The sequence below is a fragment of the Leptonotus elevatus genome, chromosome 21 (genome assembly GCF_054856555.1).
Source record: "Leptonotus elevatus isolate MCC_2025b chromosome 21, RoL_Lele_1.0, whole genome shotgun sequence".
In the NCBI taxonomy this organism is placed as follows: Eukaryota; Metazoa; Chordata; class Actinopteri; order Syngnathiformes; family Syngnathidae; genus Leptonotus; species Leptonotus elevatus.
The window spans coordinates 5,119,903-5,137,246 of record NC_141259.1 but is presented as its reverse complement, the minus strand read 5'-3'; the positions used below and the strand labels follow the sequence as shown (position 1 = coordinate 5,137,246).

Here is a 17,344-nt window from a genome sequence, read left to right as displayed (position 1 = left end):
TGAACATGGGGTAAGAAATTAAGCGAATAATCTGACATCAAACGAGCAGCTTCAGCTCAAACAGCTGCCATATAAACCAGTTTATGATTACAAAAAGGTCCATCGCTATCATTCAAGTAAGAAAACAACAAAACTTTAAATAGCCCGCATGTTTTATGGCCCCCACTATTCTAAACGCGGCATTCGGATTAATATTGTGTTTGTGAAAATATGAATTAAGCAGCAAAATCCACCCATTGTTATCCATTTCAGGGGGAGGCCATTTTGACAACTTCGTTCGTACTGAATATATCGATCTCTATCTCCTACCGATTTCAGCAGGCTTACTCTGGAAACTGGTAGCAACAACCACCACCAGTCCTCAGTCACTGTCGCTCTACTCGAGCCGCTGCAAGAAGGCGATTGCGCGACTGATGGCGTCGTCAACTCCAGACCTGCCTAGGTAAGACCTTTATTTGTCCTTTTGCGCGCCTGCCCTTTATGATATGGACGCTCAGAAAATATATTACGCTGGCGATAAATCAAAGGTAAACCGGTTCAAAGAGAACGAAAAACACGTTTCGGTTACGTGTTGTTTATACTTTACTTAGTCAAAGAGGACAATGGCGTACGAAGCTTTTATTGTTACCAACTCTTTATTGTCTCGGAGTCGACGTTAGCAGTTCGGGTAACTCCATTCCACGACTTTAGTTCGCGATAGGCGGCTGCTAATAAAATTGCGGTTGTGTTTTTCCATATTACACGTGAAGTGCACGTCGGTCGAGATGAGGAAAAACATGAGGACAACATATGCATTGTGTGCGGCGTCGCTTTGTATAATATGCGCCTTCATGTGTAAGTACACTGTCCATGCTGCTTCACTAGTACACAAATGTTTGTTTGACGCTGATGTAACGGTGTTCATATTGCTATTGAGTGATTTCCACTTGTCAGAGGTAATGGCTCAACAGCGCCCCCGTGTTGCATGCGGCAGGTATAAATAGCTGGGCGTGCTGCAGGTGCCGTCACGTAACTGGGTTGTTACCGAGTGCGGTGAAACTGCCGTCTGAAATGCTCAGTGCACGACGTGTTCTACTTGTGCACCGAGTAAACCACTGTCACCACGACTTGTTGACTTGTCGAGCAACTCAAGTCGCAAGTTGTGATGACAGTGGACAAGATAAGATAGTCGTCCATGTGCTGGAGTTCTCCAATTCAAGCCGGTGTTGTCGGCGAGACTTTATTGTTCGCCGACCAGCTAGCTCACTCTCTAGGCAGTTTGCAACAGCTGATTCCAACCGCCCCCAACCCAAGACACGTTTAGGACCGCCCCCTTATTTGAATAACATTTCGACCTGGCAGCGTCTGCAGCATGAAATAAATAAATGTGAGAGCATAGCGGTTTTATTTATTGATTGATATTTAAGTCTATATAATTATTTTTGTATTAATTTGTACATTTTTATTTTTATTTATTGAATTAAGATCCACACCATCGAAAAAGGCTGACACTGGCACAAGCTGGTTATGATCGACTCGGACGGAATCTAATGAAAGCCAATGCAAGAACTGTATACAGAGGGAAGGGGGGATAAAAGAGTTGTATATAGGAATTTATCTAATACTGATCATTATAGTATGTGTATGTTAATCGCTGTCGGATGACAACCCTATATATTTTCATTAACAAATTGATACCAGGCGGCACGGTGGCTGACTGGTTAGCACGACCGCCTCCCAGTGCAAAGGTTGTGAGATCAAGTCCAGGCTTCGGCCTTCCTGGGTGGAGTTTGCATGTTCTCCCCGTGCTTGCGTGGGTTTTCTCCGGGTACTCCGGTTTCCTCCCACATTCCAAAAACATGCATGGCAGGTGAATTGGATACTCCAAATTGTCCATAGGTGTGATTGTGAGTATGGTTGTTCGTCTCTGTGTGCCCTGCGATTGGCTGGCAACCAGTTCAGGGTGTACCCTGCCTACTGCCCGAAGCCAGCTGGAATAGGCTCCAGCAACCCCCGCGACCCTTGTGAGGACAAGCGGTACAGAAAATGGATGGATGGATGGAAATTGATACCATAGGTTTGTTCCCACTTCATCGGAGGTTTTTTACTCAATCACTAAATTGGTTCAAATTTTCATCTTCCTGGGGCAAGGTAATAGAAAATAATTGACAGGCGCAGGCTTAGGGGTTATGTGGCTCATTGTTTTATTTATTGGATCGCTCAAGGCTAACTTTAAAGAACGAGTTTGCGAAGGTGACATAGGACAAGTGTTTGTTTTTGTGACACATACATTAAAAAAAAAAAAATTTTTAGTCTTTGCTCTCCTGTGGTTATAAAAAGTGGCCACGTTTTGATATAGCTCTTTAATTGTGCCTCTGTTTGTACCTAATAAATTGACATTTGTCAGTATCATGACAATCTGTTGTTTGCAAGGCGAGTTGCCAAGCTACTAATGAAAACTCTGTCTTTGCGCAGGCCACATCCCATCATCGCTTGCAGTAATCCTCCAGACCACGGACAAGATCGTGTGGACAAATGTGTCTGGGTGTAAGTTGCTGCAACCGATATTAGCAAAAGTAGCTTTTCTTTCCCTCCCAATTTGCATTGCAATTTTCCCCTTCCTCTCTGCAGCCGTGGACCTGACCTGTCAATTTGAGTCTACCTCCACCAACAACCCGAGGATTGAGTGGAAGAAGATCAAGAACGGCGTCACAAGCTTTGTTTACTTTGAAAAGAAGATAGTCGGTAAATTGAAACGGCAAGCCGAGGAGAATGAACGGCACTCTTGAGAGAACGTTTTTAATTCAATTTGTGACCTGACCCGAATTGTGATGTTTCAATCAAAAATAATTTTTTTATTTTTTCTCTTCTCAAAAGGCGCCTTGGAGAACAGGGCACATCTCATAAAACCGGCCACCTTTGTGTTCTTCAACGTCACCCGCGAAGATGCGGCCGAGTATCGCTGCGAGGTGACCGCCATTGACGATGAGAAGAAATATGATGAGATTACGATTCTTCTTGAAGTGAGAGGTGTGTGAAATGCGTCAAGTCTGAACTCTTTCCACATCTCATATACACCTCTGCATTTTGCTTTGATGCTCCTCATCCTCATCCTCATCCTCATCCTCATCCTCATCCTCATCCTCATCCTCATCTCACCCGCCATGTCACAGTATAGCAGTCTGGAAGACAAATCAATATGTTGTGCACAGTGAAACCCGCGGTGCCCCAATGCAGCGTCCCTCAATCTGTCGAGTCTGGCACGACAATCGAGCTCAACTGTCTGGCGAACGAGAGCAACCCGGCACCCATCTACCGCTGGTTCCGAAATGACAAGGAGCTTCCCCAATACCCCGAGCGTAGCGATGGCGTGTACACTATGAACACCAGCACCGGAATACTGGTACGACCCCCCACAACCCCTTTGGACAAACGTCTACTTCAACTTAACAGGAAGACAATTTCACTCACCTGACTTGCCATTTCCCCTCAGATAGTCTGCAATGTGAGGATGGAAGATGGGGGGGAGTACTACTGCCTGGCCGAGAACAACGCCGGCCACACGCAGTGTCCCTCCCAGTTGATGGACGTCTGTGAGTGACGTGTGATTGCGTGTGCACTTTAGACAACTATTAACTCATTCACTGCCATAAATAAAACATTTTTTTTAAAGATTATTAAAAATTAGGGGCAAGAGGCGATTATTTTTTTTAAAATTGTAATTAATGGCATGACTTCACTAGTTAACTTACGATTAATCACAAATTTTATATCTGCTCTAATGTACAATAAAACAATTCTATCTTTTCATACTCTTGTTAACAATAGTGGGAAAAAAAGTTAAAACTAATAGAAATAGTTTCAATTAATTTTTGACGTTTATAGCCGTGAACGGCAGTGAATGAATTAAAAAAAAAAAGAATATAAAAAATTCCTGGTGTCAGGCGATTAAAGCTTTTAATCGTAATTAATCGCATGACTTCACTAGTTAACTTACGATTAATCACAAATGTTATATCTACTCTAAATGTACAATAAAACAATTCTAGGTTTTCATACTCTTAACAAAAGTCGGAAAAAAAGTTAAAACTAATACAAATAGTTCAAATGAATTTTTGACGTTTATAGCCGTCAACGGCAGTGAATGAATTAAAAAATAATAATAATAATTCGGGGTGTCAGGCGATTGAAGTTTTTAATCGTAATTAATCGCATGACTTCACTAGTTAACTCGCCATTGATCACAAATTTCATATTTGTTCTAAATGTACAATAAAAAAAATCTAGGTTTTCATACTCTTGTTAACAAAAGTGGGAAACATGTTAAACTAATAGAAATAGTTCAAATGAATTTTTGACTTTATAGCCGTCAATGGCAGTGAATGAGTTAAATAACCCCTAATATATGACAGCACTGCTGAAACCCTCCAAAAAACTGGGAAAATAGCTGGGAGTGAATGTGTTAATCAGAATGTCATGTTTAGACTAGTGAAGTCACTCAAAACATACTCTATTGTCAAAATATGTTTAAGGTTGACTTCCTTTTTAAAGTAGGGTTGACAATACATTCAACAAAAACTGTTAAAATGCCCCATGTTCATCTTCATTTTTTTTGCTGTGCATTTTTTCCCCTCCCATTTTGAGAATGAATTTAGGCGTCAAATCTTATGCAAATGAGATGCAAAGTACATCACTTGCCGAATTTAATCCATCCAATCTCCACGTATGAATAAGCCCTTTTTCACTCGCATGCCCATATTTGGAAGCACTAACATACCAGGAAAAAGTAAAGCTTAAAGACCACACCTCAATAAAATGTATCATTGTAACAAAAGAGGGAGTCCATTTTAGAGGAGGAAGATGGTATATTTTATTGTTAATAAAGTAAACGCACTGTGTTTATCAAGGCTTTCTCCATTGCCCTCATACTGTTACCTTTCAGACCCCAAAATAGCAGTAAATCGCTCGCCAGCCCGTTCTATTGGAAACGCTTCCTGAAGGTGCCCCCCTAAAACGAAAGTTACGACTGTAACTGCGGTTCTATAAGTCCCGGACGACCGCCAGATGGCGGTGCTTCCAAGTGCTGAAGGTTTCCTGTGCATGCGCGAAGGAAACATTCAGTGCTTGAAGCACTGCCATCTGGCGGTCGGGAGGGACGAAATAGAAGGTTTTAAGCCCGGACTCGATCTCACGTCCTCTGCACTGGGAGGCGGACGTGCTAACCAGTCCGTGCCGCCTCGGCATGTAACAAATTAGTTTATTGTTGTGCTAAAATACACCAAACAATCAAACCCATGGTAACGTGACTTTTTGCTGCCATTTTTCATGAGCTGAAGTAAAACATAAAAATTAAAATCTCTGAAATACTGTTCACAAATCTCTCACAGGTTTGCCATGTCAAGATGCTGATTACTTACACAGCGTGATAATTGCACAGGTGTGCCTTAGGTTGTGCACAATATGTAATAAGGTCTCCAAAAAATTACAACCAGAACAAAAAAATAAAAATGGATGCAGATAGTCAGTCCATAAATAAGCGCATTAAAGATGGTCTCATTGGGGTTGGGTTGGGCTAGTGCAATTAATTATATACTGTGACATGTTTAAAGAGTGTGTGTACTTCTCTTGTAGATGACATGAGCCTCATTAGGATCAAGAAGGCCATCTTCATTGCAACCGGCTGCGCCATACTGCTCGTCTCCCTATTTGTCATCATCATAACATTCTGTAAGGATGAAGACATGCTTTCTCCAAAAGAGGCCGAAATGACAAGTGAGTGTCTCATACCAATTTACTTTCGTGTCTTTTACGACAGATTCAGTTGGCCAGAATGGAATGGAGGTGTCGACTAGAGCGGTGCAGATAAGGTACAAAATTTAGCATATTGTTACTGTCCTGTGAAAAACACTTATGTCCATTTAAAAAATATATTTTTTAGGGATGTCTGCATTTCGTTTCATCCCATAAACTTAAAAAAAAAAAAAAAAGACAAAAATGGCCATATGTCTTTCACAGGACGACGAGTTATGTAAAATGTTACTTTTTATTTGCTTGCATACAGATATTTACAGTTGTGTGCCTGTCCACTCTCTTCAAGTAAACGTTTTATTTGCACGTTTTCAAAAACTAGTCTAAGCACACTATTCAGAATGTTGTGAGAGGAGGGAAGGGTGAGCTTCGTATTGTGACAAATTCAACCAGCTAGGAACTGTTTGGAATTGTGGGGAAGAAATGCATAATATCTCGTCCTGGAAGACTAAAGGTGTTTTTCACCCAACAGTGACTTTTCCGCCACAAAACCATCTTCAATTGTTTGAGCCCAGAAAGAAGTAACAAGAATGGCGCTGGTGGTCAAGGTCAAGATGTAAAATGGCATTCTATTCTCTGATGCACATCAAAATCGATCCGACTTGCCAAAGAAATGTTCTGTATGGTTTTGTGCACTAGTTCATAGATTTGATAACATAGATCTCTCCAGTATTCTTTTAATTTAAATTAAAATCAAAATGTTAGTTTTACAGTATATTCGTTACCGTTTCTTTTGTGTTCATGATTTGCATGAAAACTGTAAAATATCAACTGTTCATGGTAGATATGTCATGATTAAAATACATTTGAACACTCGAAGACCTGAAAAGATGCAAGTCACTTGCTGAGTTGTAAAATGTTTAAACGCAAAGTTCAAGAAAATTATTTAAATCAGACATGAGCTGGTAAAATTGCAGAAATGTCAATTCTTTCAATGTATCAGTATGAGTTAAATGAAAATTGTATGAGGATGAATTATTATGGTGTATGCCTATGAATTATCTGTATGTATGCTACTGGCCAATGTAAATACATGTCAAAGTGCAGTGGTATGCACAAACAAGTTTATATATTTTTTTCTTTCATTAAAATATATTAACCTATTGTATCAATAATGAAACAAGTCAAAACATACAAAGAATAAGGGGTTTTCAACTTCTTCCTACTCCCTTTTCAACATGTGAACTGTAAACTGATATTGACAAATTCTTGTTTTTTCTTCCTATTTTTTTTTTTTACTTTTATACTTGTAATGTGTTTATGTTTATATGTTCACTACACTAATTTGTTGGCATGTAATTCACCGGCTTTGTGATGAAGTGTTGCCTCCACGAATGAAAATACATGCCAAGCTTTTACGTTTTTTTTTACTTTTATACTTGTAATGTGTTTATGTTTATATGTTCACTACACTAATTTGGCATGTAATTCACCGGCTTTGTGATGAAGTGCTGCCTCCACGAATGAAAATACATGCCAAGCTTTTACGGTCTTCATGGGGGATAGCTTTTTTTCTTTGAGCTGCTCCTCGCTTCGTAGTAACCTAGCTTTCCCCAAATGGTAATGAAGCTGCATTTGGCATTACTAATAGAAATCACAATTGCGCGGCAAAATCCTTGTTTCCTCTTGAGGTATCTTTTGAGTTTCCAAAACTTGTTGTAGTATAAAGAATATTTGTCTTATTGTCAGTTTTAGGCTCATCAACGCACAACCATGAACCTACTGTAATCTTTCACTTGCTAAAATCAATATGAAACATATACCGGTATGTTGTGAAGAGCAAAACCCGCAGTGTCCCAATGAAGCGTGCCCAAGTCAGTCAAAGTGGGCATGTCGGCCGACCTCTCTAGCGTGACTTTGCAGTTAATACCAACAAAAATAAACTAATTTGTTTAAAATAGTTGGTTTGGTTTTCACCGTAGTTATTAACGCACATTCCTGTGGTTAAATCGAGCATTTTCCGATCTTTCCTGAAGGCAACAGTTGAAGCCACGCCCACCCGAGTGGGCGGTGTTGGAAGTGGGCACTAGGATGTGTGCTGGGGTAACACAATGCTAAGCAAAATTACAAGACGAGTTCTTCCTGTTATTGTAACATATTTTGACTAGTAAGTAGCAAGGACTGCGTTGAAAATGCTTGCACATTAGGTCATTTTCAGGTGCTTTGCGGCGAAATGTTTGGGTAAACGGGAGCGACTGTTAGTGCTTGTGGCCTGCTTTCGTAGCCTCAGTTGTTACCTGGAGCTTCCCTGGCATCAGAATACCGCACGAGACGCAGGCAATGGTCCACCTCGCCGGCTTAACTAACCGTGTGATGTGCCTTCATGCCGCGGCGCTGCATTAAAGTAAGTCCAACTTCTTTGTTTTGGGCAAAGTTTGGTGGTCAGCTAGCTTAAGAGGCTAGTTTGACGTTCCCAACAGCTGTTTTTGTTACTGCTTAAGAGTCAAATCTTTTATCGTGTGTGTATTTAAAAGTAATATATATTTTTTAATCAGAAAAACGAGGATGCACAGTGGGGTTTTTTCTCGGCACCTCTACAGATGTGCGGTGTGTTCGAGAAGGATTGGCTATGAATCTGTGTTTTTGTGGGTTGTCTAACTACGGCCCAGGGGCCATTTGAGGCCCACGGTCCCATTTTTTTTTAGCGGCCCTAGGCATATGCTAGAATTCCCAATTGACACGGACATGTCGTTGCCTTGCATCGTACTACTGATCAGGTTATTCACGTTGTAAGCAGGCGAAGTGAAAAAGTTCCTTCTCATCTCTCACTTTCTATTTTTCACCAAAATATTTAAAACACTAACTTTCCTACAGTGGCAGAGTCCCCTCTCAATATTCACAAAAGAAGAACAGATGGAAACGGGCATAAATTGCATGTCCGTTTTGTGCATTTTCAGTAAATTTACGTTAAAAAATTCAATTGTTTTTGCCATTTAAATAAGTGAAAAATGTTAAACTGACTTGCATTCTGGGATTTTTCTGTGTAGCTCTTGAAAGAAAAAGTTTAGACACCCCTGCTATACAGCTTTTAACTTTTTTGGGGGATTTCACTCTAAGCCGTCATAATGTAGACAAGACATTCATCCTCTCTTAGCTTGAGTGTGAAAACTTTTGTGCTGAAGGGCAACATTTGATTTTAAAGTAATTGTGTATGTAACATAGTATATTTTAATAATAAAGTACTTCATTTTTAAATGTTAAAAAATTAACAATTTATTCATCTAGAGCTGACAAACGATTAAATATTTTAATCAAATTAATCATATCTTAGAATTTTGATTAATCCCGATTAATCGCTTAATTTAAAAGGCTTTTTTATCAAAAATGTTTGCCCGCCAAATTTTTAGAGCACCCATTATGTGGTAATTTTTTCGACATTTAATGTTACGAGGACATATTCAAAAAAATGTATCCACTGCACACGCACATCCTTTTTCTAAACAGTTAATTACTTGCAAATTTAAAATGAAAAAACATAACCCCAATATTTTGACAGGAACAAATATTTCGAATGTCATGCACAAACATTTATTAAATGCTTTAATGCATGTAGTTATGTTCATTGCTCAAACACAACCTGTGCTATCTTTAACTCTTTGACTGCCATAAACGTTATAAAACGTTTAGCATAAACCTAGGGAAGGGCGCCGAGGACGTTAAAAGACGTCCCCTATGTTTTTTTTTTTTTTTTTCAAAAACGGGTGCAGGAAAGCCTTGGGCAGCTGTGCTGAAAGTATCAGGCAGATCTGATTAGTCAAAGACTCGTTTTGGCCCCTAGAGGGCAGCGATGACTCTCTTTGCACAAGGTTGGATGGGCCGCCCACCGTGGGCGTCAGTAGAAGACGTGAGGCGGAGCTAGAGTGTTGAGGAGACAATGGCTGATCCAAGCCACAATGGCTTGACCAAGCAACCGGTTACAAGCAGCTCAGCTTGAGCATTTTTTTCAAAGACGGAAAGCATCAATCAATACTAAAAAGCGCATTGATGTCAACGATGATGATGACAACGAGCTCTACGCCAAAGTTGGAAGCTTTGGCGTGACTGTTATGAACACGTAGTAAGCCTCACGGCTAAGCGCGGCTAGCGCTGCTAAGGCCGGAAAACGCGCACAATAGCCGGCCGGGTACTTCTACACAATCGGACATTCGATCGGGCGATGGAGAGTTGGCATCGACCAATGCAGATTGATGATGATGATGAAGATGACTCCGAGCTCTACGCCAAAGTTGGAAGCTTTGGCGTGACTGTTATGAACAAGTAGTAAGCCTCACCGGCAAAGCGCGGCTAGCGCTGCTAAGGCCGGAAAACGCGGAGCTGCACAAGCGGACATTCGATCGGACAATGAAGAGTACCCCGAGTCCAATGCATATTCATCGGAGGAGCGGGTACAGTCTGATCACGGAGAAGACACTGTTTCTGGACTACGATGCCACCATGAATGGAGTGGATAAAATGGATCAGAACATCTACCACTCGGTATAGCAACCGAAGGACACGGGGAAGCGAGACGTAACACCACCGTAACGTAACCGTAGCATGATCCTGATATTAGACTTGATGACACACTGCAGTATATACTTGCTATTCCCCGGAAAAAAACGGCCGGCAAGAAAGTGGCGCACGCGAAGAGGCAATCTGTTGTGCAAATGCTGTTGCGTCTCTTTGCACGCAGGAGAGTGTTACAAAAAGAAAAACTGTCGTTGAAACATCCACATATTTGTAAATAGCACCACAGTTGCACACATTTGTAAATAGTTTGCCAAATTGTTGTCAAATTGTTACACTGTTGAATGTAAATAAACGTATTTTGCTATCAAAAAACACTTTTTCATTCTTGGTGGTAGTGTTTTATAGAAGTAAAGCACTATTTAGGTGTTTGTGGCATCATTCATGGACAAAAAGAAGTGTCAAATTCACTAGAATGCATGAAATAATATCGTTTCACTAAAAGCTTGATTTCTCCGTATTTTGGTCCAACACAGGCGAAATTGGGTCAAACTAACCATTTTCTATTGTTGATTACTAAAGAACGGAATAAGGTAGAAACAAACTCTTTTTTTCTGATGAAAGATGAAAGTCCAATCTTTCATTTGGTAGTACGTGTGTTTCCATAGTCCAGACAGAACATTTTCTGTGGACCTTGAAAATCAGTCAAAATGCTTAAATCGGCTGGCACTGGCGGCATCCCTTTTCTGAAAACGTCTGGCAGTCAAAGAGTTAACGTAACCATCCGCTGTCACGCTAAAGGATCATCTGCGATCAAAATTAAATAAATAAAAATTAATATGTGATTAATCTGCGTTAATACATAATTATTGCGATATTTTTTTGTGAATCATTTTTTAGTTAACACTTTAACATTGGCAGCACTAATTTAATCAAATGCATGCATTTTACTAAGGTTTTTCTATTTGATCATTTACAATAAATCAAGGGAAATAATATTTAATGAGTGAACAAAAAAATACATTTTAAGTGGGGATGGGCGAGTACCGATACCCTGGTATCTGGCTAATACAATACAAGCATGACTTTAAGGTATTGGGTACATGTGGGGGCTGCCGTTACCAGCAACCAATACCTAAGGCAAAAAAAATAATCTGGCATCAATTAATTCCTCCTCGTGATAGTTCAATAACAATAATTATGTGTATGTATCGCGATAGACACCACCAGAACATTTCTGATGAGTAACAACAATGCATATGGGGATGCTGGATTCTTGCTCCACTCCAATTGTAAAATATACGATATTCCAATCTATTTTGCCTCAGCGTTGGTAGTAATACTGATGTTGCTTCATTTGCCCTCATTAGTTGTATTTCCATTTAGAAACTGACTGAATTGTTTGCCAGCTATGAAAGCCACTGCCCAGTGATTGAAGTCCCACCAAAATGGAGCTCTACTGGTATATGTACGTATAATTATTCATATCAGCATACAGTAGATAATTAAGCGTGAACGATGAGCCTGTTTGTCCTCCTCCTCATTACAGAGTGGTCATTGTGTTCATCATCATCAAGATCTTCTTCTACGTGTGCTGGTACCGCTCGAGACAGCGGCAGCTGGCCGCGTACCTGAGCAACCCCCGCAATGCCCAGATAGTCATCGTTGGAGGGAGGGCGTACCTCCATCAAATGTGCGAGAGACAGAGTGTAAGTCCCAACTGAAACCATCGCATCCATGTCGCCTGCACAAGTGCTTTTGCACCTCCGGGCTATGTTTTTTATCACAGTAGATGTCAGGAATGGATGACGCAAGTAGCTTTCACAATGTAATCTGTAGGAGGGAAAGGAAGTCAAATAAGGTCACTTAGCAATGAGCCACTGGCGACGCCAGTTAAGTGAATTTCACTTTTTTGTGCTAGCTCCTGTCCTCTAGAACCGAAGCAGTGCTGACATCTGCTCAGTAAAAAAGACTTAGGACTAAACTGGCAGCATGATGGATTGCATTCTTCTGTTTAGTCGGGTTTTTTTTAAGAACACTGTTGCTTTTCTCTTCACATCACTGTGTCTGATCAACACTAGCAGCAACATTGACGCCGAAATGTGTGTGACTCATTTAAGGCATTTCCTGTTTGTCTTAGCCTTCGCCCATATTGCATTAGATATGACTATAGTGCTATTTTTAGCATTTACATTTGCTTTGTTTTTTTCCCCATTTGAGAGAGACTTGTGGTGCTAATTAGCGAGCCGCCAGCCTTCCCGTTGACTTACTCTGTTGGTCATTTTTATTATGTTGTGACTGTGTTGTGTGTTTTTACGTACTTGACCAATAAATTGAAAACTGTTTCAGAAGTGTGCAGCAATCTGGAGTAGTCCACTGCAAGAATGTAATATATGCTGGTTTGTCAAGTTTGCAAATGTGTAGGCCTGAAGCAAAGTGTTACAACTTAGTACATTTGATAGTTTAAGCAGCAGAAAATGAACAGGATGTAGGATGTGTGCCGTAAAACCAGCTCAGCAAATCCCCTAATGGTATTCTTATTGTACATAGATTGTTGAACACATGCATATTTGACGCCTTTGTAATTGTAATTGACGTTTCAACCCCCTCCGCAGCAAACCTCACTCTGGCCTAGCTGGTATGGCGTACCTGATGACCTGTCACAAGAAGAGCCCTCTACGGCGCCGCCACCACCTGCCGTATCCTTCTCTCACCTGGACATGCCACCACCATATGACGCCGTCTCTGGAGGTAGCACACTCACTGTTGCCTTGAAATATAAAGATTGATTCAACTACGGGTGGGAATCTTTGACTGCCTCACGCGGGGATGGCAAACTGCGGTCCTCAAGGGTCGGAGTCCTGCAGTTTTTAGAGGTTTCCCTACTCCAACTGCAGCTTATTCCAATTAACGGGATTGTTATCAGGCTTATGCCGAGCTTGCTGATGAGCTGATCATGAATCAGCTGTGTTGAAGAAGGTAAATATGCAAGACCTGCAGGACTCCGGCCCTTGAAGAACGGATCTTGCCGTCCCTGGTTTAACGATTTGATTTGATTCAAAATGATTGATTGACAATGATTTCTGCTTCAATTTATAGTCTCGCGGCACTTTTATCACTCAAAAGAACGGCTATTCATGCAAAATGCTTCAGGAATGTTCACAGAGAAGCATCTTAACATTATTCACCGGCAAATGCTCTTCCTAGGCTGCAAAAAAAAAACACAACTTTTATGGGAATAACTTGATCGTGGCTTTTTTCCTTCTACTCTCTAATGTGGCTGCAACATAACAGTGTATCAGAACGCTTGGAACCACACTGTCCCTAAGTGGCCAAATCGTGTACAACATGAACACCGCTCCCAATATAGGCACACACAAACAAGGGCAAGACAGTACAAAATAATTGAAATAAAATCGATTTTGGGACATTTAAAATTGATTCTGAATCGTACTAAATGAGAATCCATTTTTATTGGCACACCCCTAGATTTAACCTCCTTTTTGCAGCTTTCTAATAAACTACAATTACACTTGAAGCTAAAGCTAAATAGCAGAATTAATAAGCATAAACTTTGTTTGGCAATCTTTATAGCCAAAAGTAGGTAATTGTCATCTCAATCCAATAAATGTGCCGAGTCTTATAAAGTGGAATGGGGAAGCAGATTTACCCCTGAAAATTCCATGTTGATAGATTAAAAACTGTCAACAGGAAGTTGTACGGTAGAAATATAATTGAAGCAGTCCGGAATTGTTTGAAGTTTCCAACTATCTCGACTGAAATATGGTGACAGCCTGTAGGCAAGATTAGTCCAATTCATTTGAGTCACAAATGTCAATTTCTCGGTTTAGCTGTGGAGATGAAGGAAAATGAATGTTTGTCCTCAAGACAGACTAGTCTACCAAATATTTGTTGACTTCATAGCTTTTTTGTCTGGTTTTCAACTCAATTTCTTCTTTGCTCTTTCCTTCTCAGAGGACGATCTGAAACCGCCTCCGTACAGCGAGTGCGCCCACGACGACGACGAGGCTGACGCGCCTCGGCCCTCCAACCTCACACCACTCATCTCTGAGGAAGGGGACTCCAATAGCGCCAACGAGGCGCCGCCCCCTTATACGCGGTCTCCCCAACCTCAAGTCCGCCAACAAGAAGGCGTAGCGAGCCGCACAGAGTCGCATTCTGCGAACATGCCCGTCTAGTTGAATGCCAGTTTGCCTTTTCCCCAAATACTGCCTTCCAAAAGACAAACCTCAGCCTTGCTCTTAGTTGCGCCACAGTGTGTGTGTGCGTGCGTGTGTGCGTGCGCGTGTGTGTGTGTGTGTGTGTGTGCGCGCGTGTGTGTGTGTGTGGGGGGGGGGTGTGCGTGTGCGTGTGTGTGCGTGCGAGGGTGTGTGTGCGCGTGTGTGTGTGCGTGTGTGTGTGTCTCACGCGCGCGTGCGTGCGTTCAATGGTTTTTGGTTTGTCTTTTTTCTACTTTGTAGGCATCTGATGATTTTGGTCATAACAGATGACGTCAGCAAGCCCGCGTGCCTCAAAACCTTCCCCGTAGCAACCAGCAGCGTGACAGCTCTAATGTCAAAACTCCAGCAGAGTCGAGACACATGAAGAGAAATACTGTTCACATTTTTCAGTGTACATCTCATGCCTCTTTGAACCACATTTGGGGGAAATTGGCAAAACAACCAATTTTTCAGTTCCATTTTTGGCTGAGACGTCTTTTTGTCTCAGTAGTTTCTTTCTAAGCACGTTAACAACATTAAATCCACAGAGAAGTCACAATTACGTTTTAGGGCAAATTACTGTATCAAAGAACATCCAAATTTGTGTCCAGCATTATTGGTACAGTCATGATTTTTGCTTTAATACAATACCAAAATATATTTGAATTCAAGTGTAGACTTGCTTTAAAAATCCAATTTGTCTAAATATTTTTATATGGATTCTAGTGTTGTTTAATGTGCCTTGGTGTGGTCCTTTTAGGGGGCGTTGGGGAGCATTTTGTCAAGTTACTCAATACAGCTAGCTAAAACCAACATCTGTGCTCCCAATTAATCCGCTTGAGTTTTATTGGCTGGCTGTGATTTGTGATGCTGTCTAGAGTTGCACTGAGGGGTGTTTATAATATTTTGTCCCTCCTCACATTAACTGAAGTGGGCAATATCTAATTGTAAATGTTCTGTGCCAATGGTAAAACAATGAATTGTGGATTGGCTCTACATTCAAAACCCTGCAGCAACATACTCTGATGACTAATATTGTCACTTTTTTCTTTTCAAGACTGTAATGAAAAAACATCTTTGAACGTGAGGGCCCCTACTACTTTTTCCCCCCTGAAATACTGTACTGCAAAATGAAAACTAACCAAAACTATTTTAGCAGCTTATTATAATGTACATATAAGTCTACCACAGGTTGGTGAGTTCATTTTCTGTTATCATTACCATGCGTTTTGGATTTTATTTCACTGCATTTCAAAGTAAACTTGGCTTGAAGGTTTCTGTTATCTTTTTTTTAATAAGCATTGTTGACAAATTCAGTTAATTTGTTTGAGGGTGTTGGAGACTTGAGAGGTGAAATTGTGATGACTGATTTATAGCCAAGCATCATTGTTGTCTTATATTTCTGTGTCTACTGTGTTAGCTTCCTGCTCATTCCCAACAAGGCTTAATTAAATTGAATCTCTTCAGGTGTGACTTTTTGACGGGTGGCTTTTTATTATTTTTTGGGGGGGGGGGGGCATTAAACTTGTTGATAATACTGTTTGTCTTATTTTTGGTTAACTTGGAGCAGATAGAATACGGTTTATGGACTGTCAATGCTGCTTACTGGCCATTGGAATAAGTGAAGCCACTGGTGCCCATCTTATATTGCCATTCACTCAGGGTGCCCAACTTGAATACATTGCTTTCTCCACTGCATTTTCACGTTATTTTCTGCCTGTACGGCAGAAGTTCCACCGTGTATGCCATATGGCGTGAGAAAAGTCTAGCTGCAGACCATGGGCGAGTGTAGCTTTACCGGTAACACGTGACCTCCAATTCTGTCTTTTAAACATTTTTTTTTTACTAAGCCTGAACGTAACTATACATTTAAACATAACTATAATCTTAAATCAAGATAACGTTAAGTAGTAGTATATGTATTTTGAGTATATTTCGCTGTTTTAACTAAGACGGCTGTTGGCGCTTTCGTCACCACCGGATACGTGTCCCCCATTTGAACACCAAAGTTGTAGCGCAGCGCCACCGAATGGCGAATGCAACGTAGCGTAATTGCAGTACATCGTGTGTAATACGGTTCACGTTGGTTTGAACAATTAAATAAGGCGGATGTAATCTGATTTATGTTGTGATGGAAATGAGGTGAGTGCTGAAGAAGTACTGTACATCATTCTGTATTCTGCAAGAAGCTCCTTCTAGTTCACAACACCTGTTATTTATTATTGAACATCTTTGTAGATCGGTGTAATTAACAGGCACAGCACCTTTCCATTTTAAAACTCGCTCTTGCAAATTCAAGCATTTTAAAACGTATGGCTCAAATTTAAGTAGGACCTACTTGAAAATTTAGGAATAACTCACTCTGGGGTCGATGCCACGGACTTCCGACTTCCGGGTTTTACACACCAGCGCCGTTTCCTGCTGGCTGCGTTCCAACACTCGCACACCCACCCGGGAGGGCGTCTCGGTTATCTGAAATGCTTCTGACACTGAGAGAGACACTGCAGCCTCGCACCCGTCGACGGGAACTGGGACGCGGCCCACACGTCGCAAACCGAAAACAGAACCAAAGTTGATGGGTGAAAACCCGGAAGTCGGAAGTCCCGCCTCCTCCGTGGCATATAGTCCATTAAGTACTTCTAACTTTTTATTTAGGTGTAAACAAATGACGCGTCACATGCAATTGAAAACAAGTTTGAGGATAACACTCAGTGACGATATAGTGTAATAATATTAGTGCTGTCAAAGTTAAAGCGTTAATTGATTAATTAATCACAAAAAAATATTGCTTTGTCACCGATCTTGTTCATAACTTTTATGGACAGAATTTCTAGGCTCAGCGGTTCGCAGCTGAGTGTGAAACGGTTGGGATGATGATCAGCACCTCCAAA

At 41.0% G+C, this 17,344-nt stretch overlaps 2 protein-coding genes across 4 annotated transcripts; both read left to right on the top strand.

The window, feature by feature from the left end:
• Window positions 1–631: 631 nt before the first annotated feature.
• LOC147155639 (junctional adhesion molecule 3B-like) lies at window positions 632–7,283 on the top strand. Of its 2 annotated transcripts, XM_086066383.1 has the most exons (9): window positions 633–834; window positions 2,455–2,526; window positions 2,611–2,724; window positions 2,857–3,009; window positions 3,192–3,382; window positions 3,473–3,572; window positions 5,611–5,706; window positions 5,795–5,846; window positions 6,260–7,283. In XM_086066383.1, the coding sequence occupies exons 1-9, from the start codon at window positions 765–767 to the stop codon at window positions 6,294–6,296; spliced, it is 885 nt and encodes a 294-aa protein (XP_085922509.1). In that variant the 5' UTR covers window positions 633–764; the 3' UTR covers window positions 6,297–7,283. The 2 variants fall into 2 exon arrangements, with proteins under 2 accessions (XP_085922508.1, XP_085922509.1); XM_086066382.1 differs by lacking the exon at window positions 5,795–5,846 and having other exon boundaries at window positions 632–834; window positions 5,611–5,751.
• A 500-nt stretch (window positions 7,284–7,783) lies between these two features.
• On the top strand, window positions 7,784–15,926 carry LOC147155638 (uncharacterized). 2 transcript variants are annotated; one of them, XM_086066668.1, is made up of 5 exons: window positions 7,784–8,131; window positions 11,643–11,701; window positions 11,783–11,942; window positions 12,849–12,984; window positions 14,209–15,926. In XM_086066668.1, the coding sequence occupies exons 2-5, from the start codon at window positions 11,682–11,684 to the stop codon at window positions 14,430–14,432; spliced, it is 540 nt and encodes a 179-aa protein (XP_085922794.1). In that variant the 5' UTR covers window positions 7,784–8,131; window positions 11,643–11,681; the 3' UTR covers window positions 14,433–15,926. The 2 variants fall into 2 exon arrangements, with proteins under 2 accessions (XP_085922794.1, XP_085922793.1); XM_086066667.1 differs by having other exon boundaries at window positions 11,620–11,701.
• Window positions 15,927–17,344: the final 1,418 nt, after the last annotated feature.

Coding starts and splice junctions, on each gene's coding strand:
- LOC147155638 (XM_086066668.1), top strand. CDS start 11,682: ATGGAGCTCTACTGGTATAT. Junction 11,702..11,782: donor ATGGAGCTCTACTGGTATAT/GTACGTATAATT, acceptor TCCTCATTACAG/AGTGGTCATTGTGTTCATCA. Junction 11,943..12,848: donor AAATGTGCGAGAGACAGAGT/GTAAGTCCCAAC, acceptor CCCCCTCCGCAG/CAAACCTCACTCTGGCCTAG.
- LOC147155639 (XM_086066382.1), top strand. CDS start 765: ATGAGGAAAAACATGAGGACAACATATGCATTGTGTGCGGCGTCGCTT. Junction 3,010..3,191: donor GATTCTTCTTGAAGTGAGAG/GTGTGTGAAATG, acceptor TGTTGTGCACAG/TGAAACCCGCGGTGCCCCAA. Junction 5,752..6,259: donor AAAAGAGGCCGAAATGACAA/GTGAGTGTCTCA, acceptor TTCACCCAACAG/TGACTTTTCCGCCACAAAAC.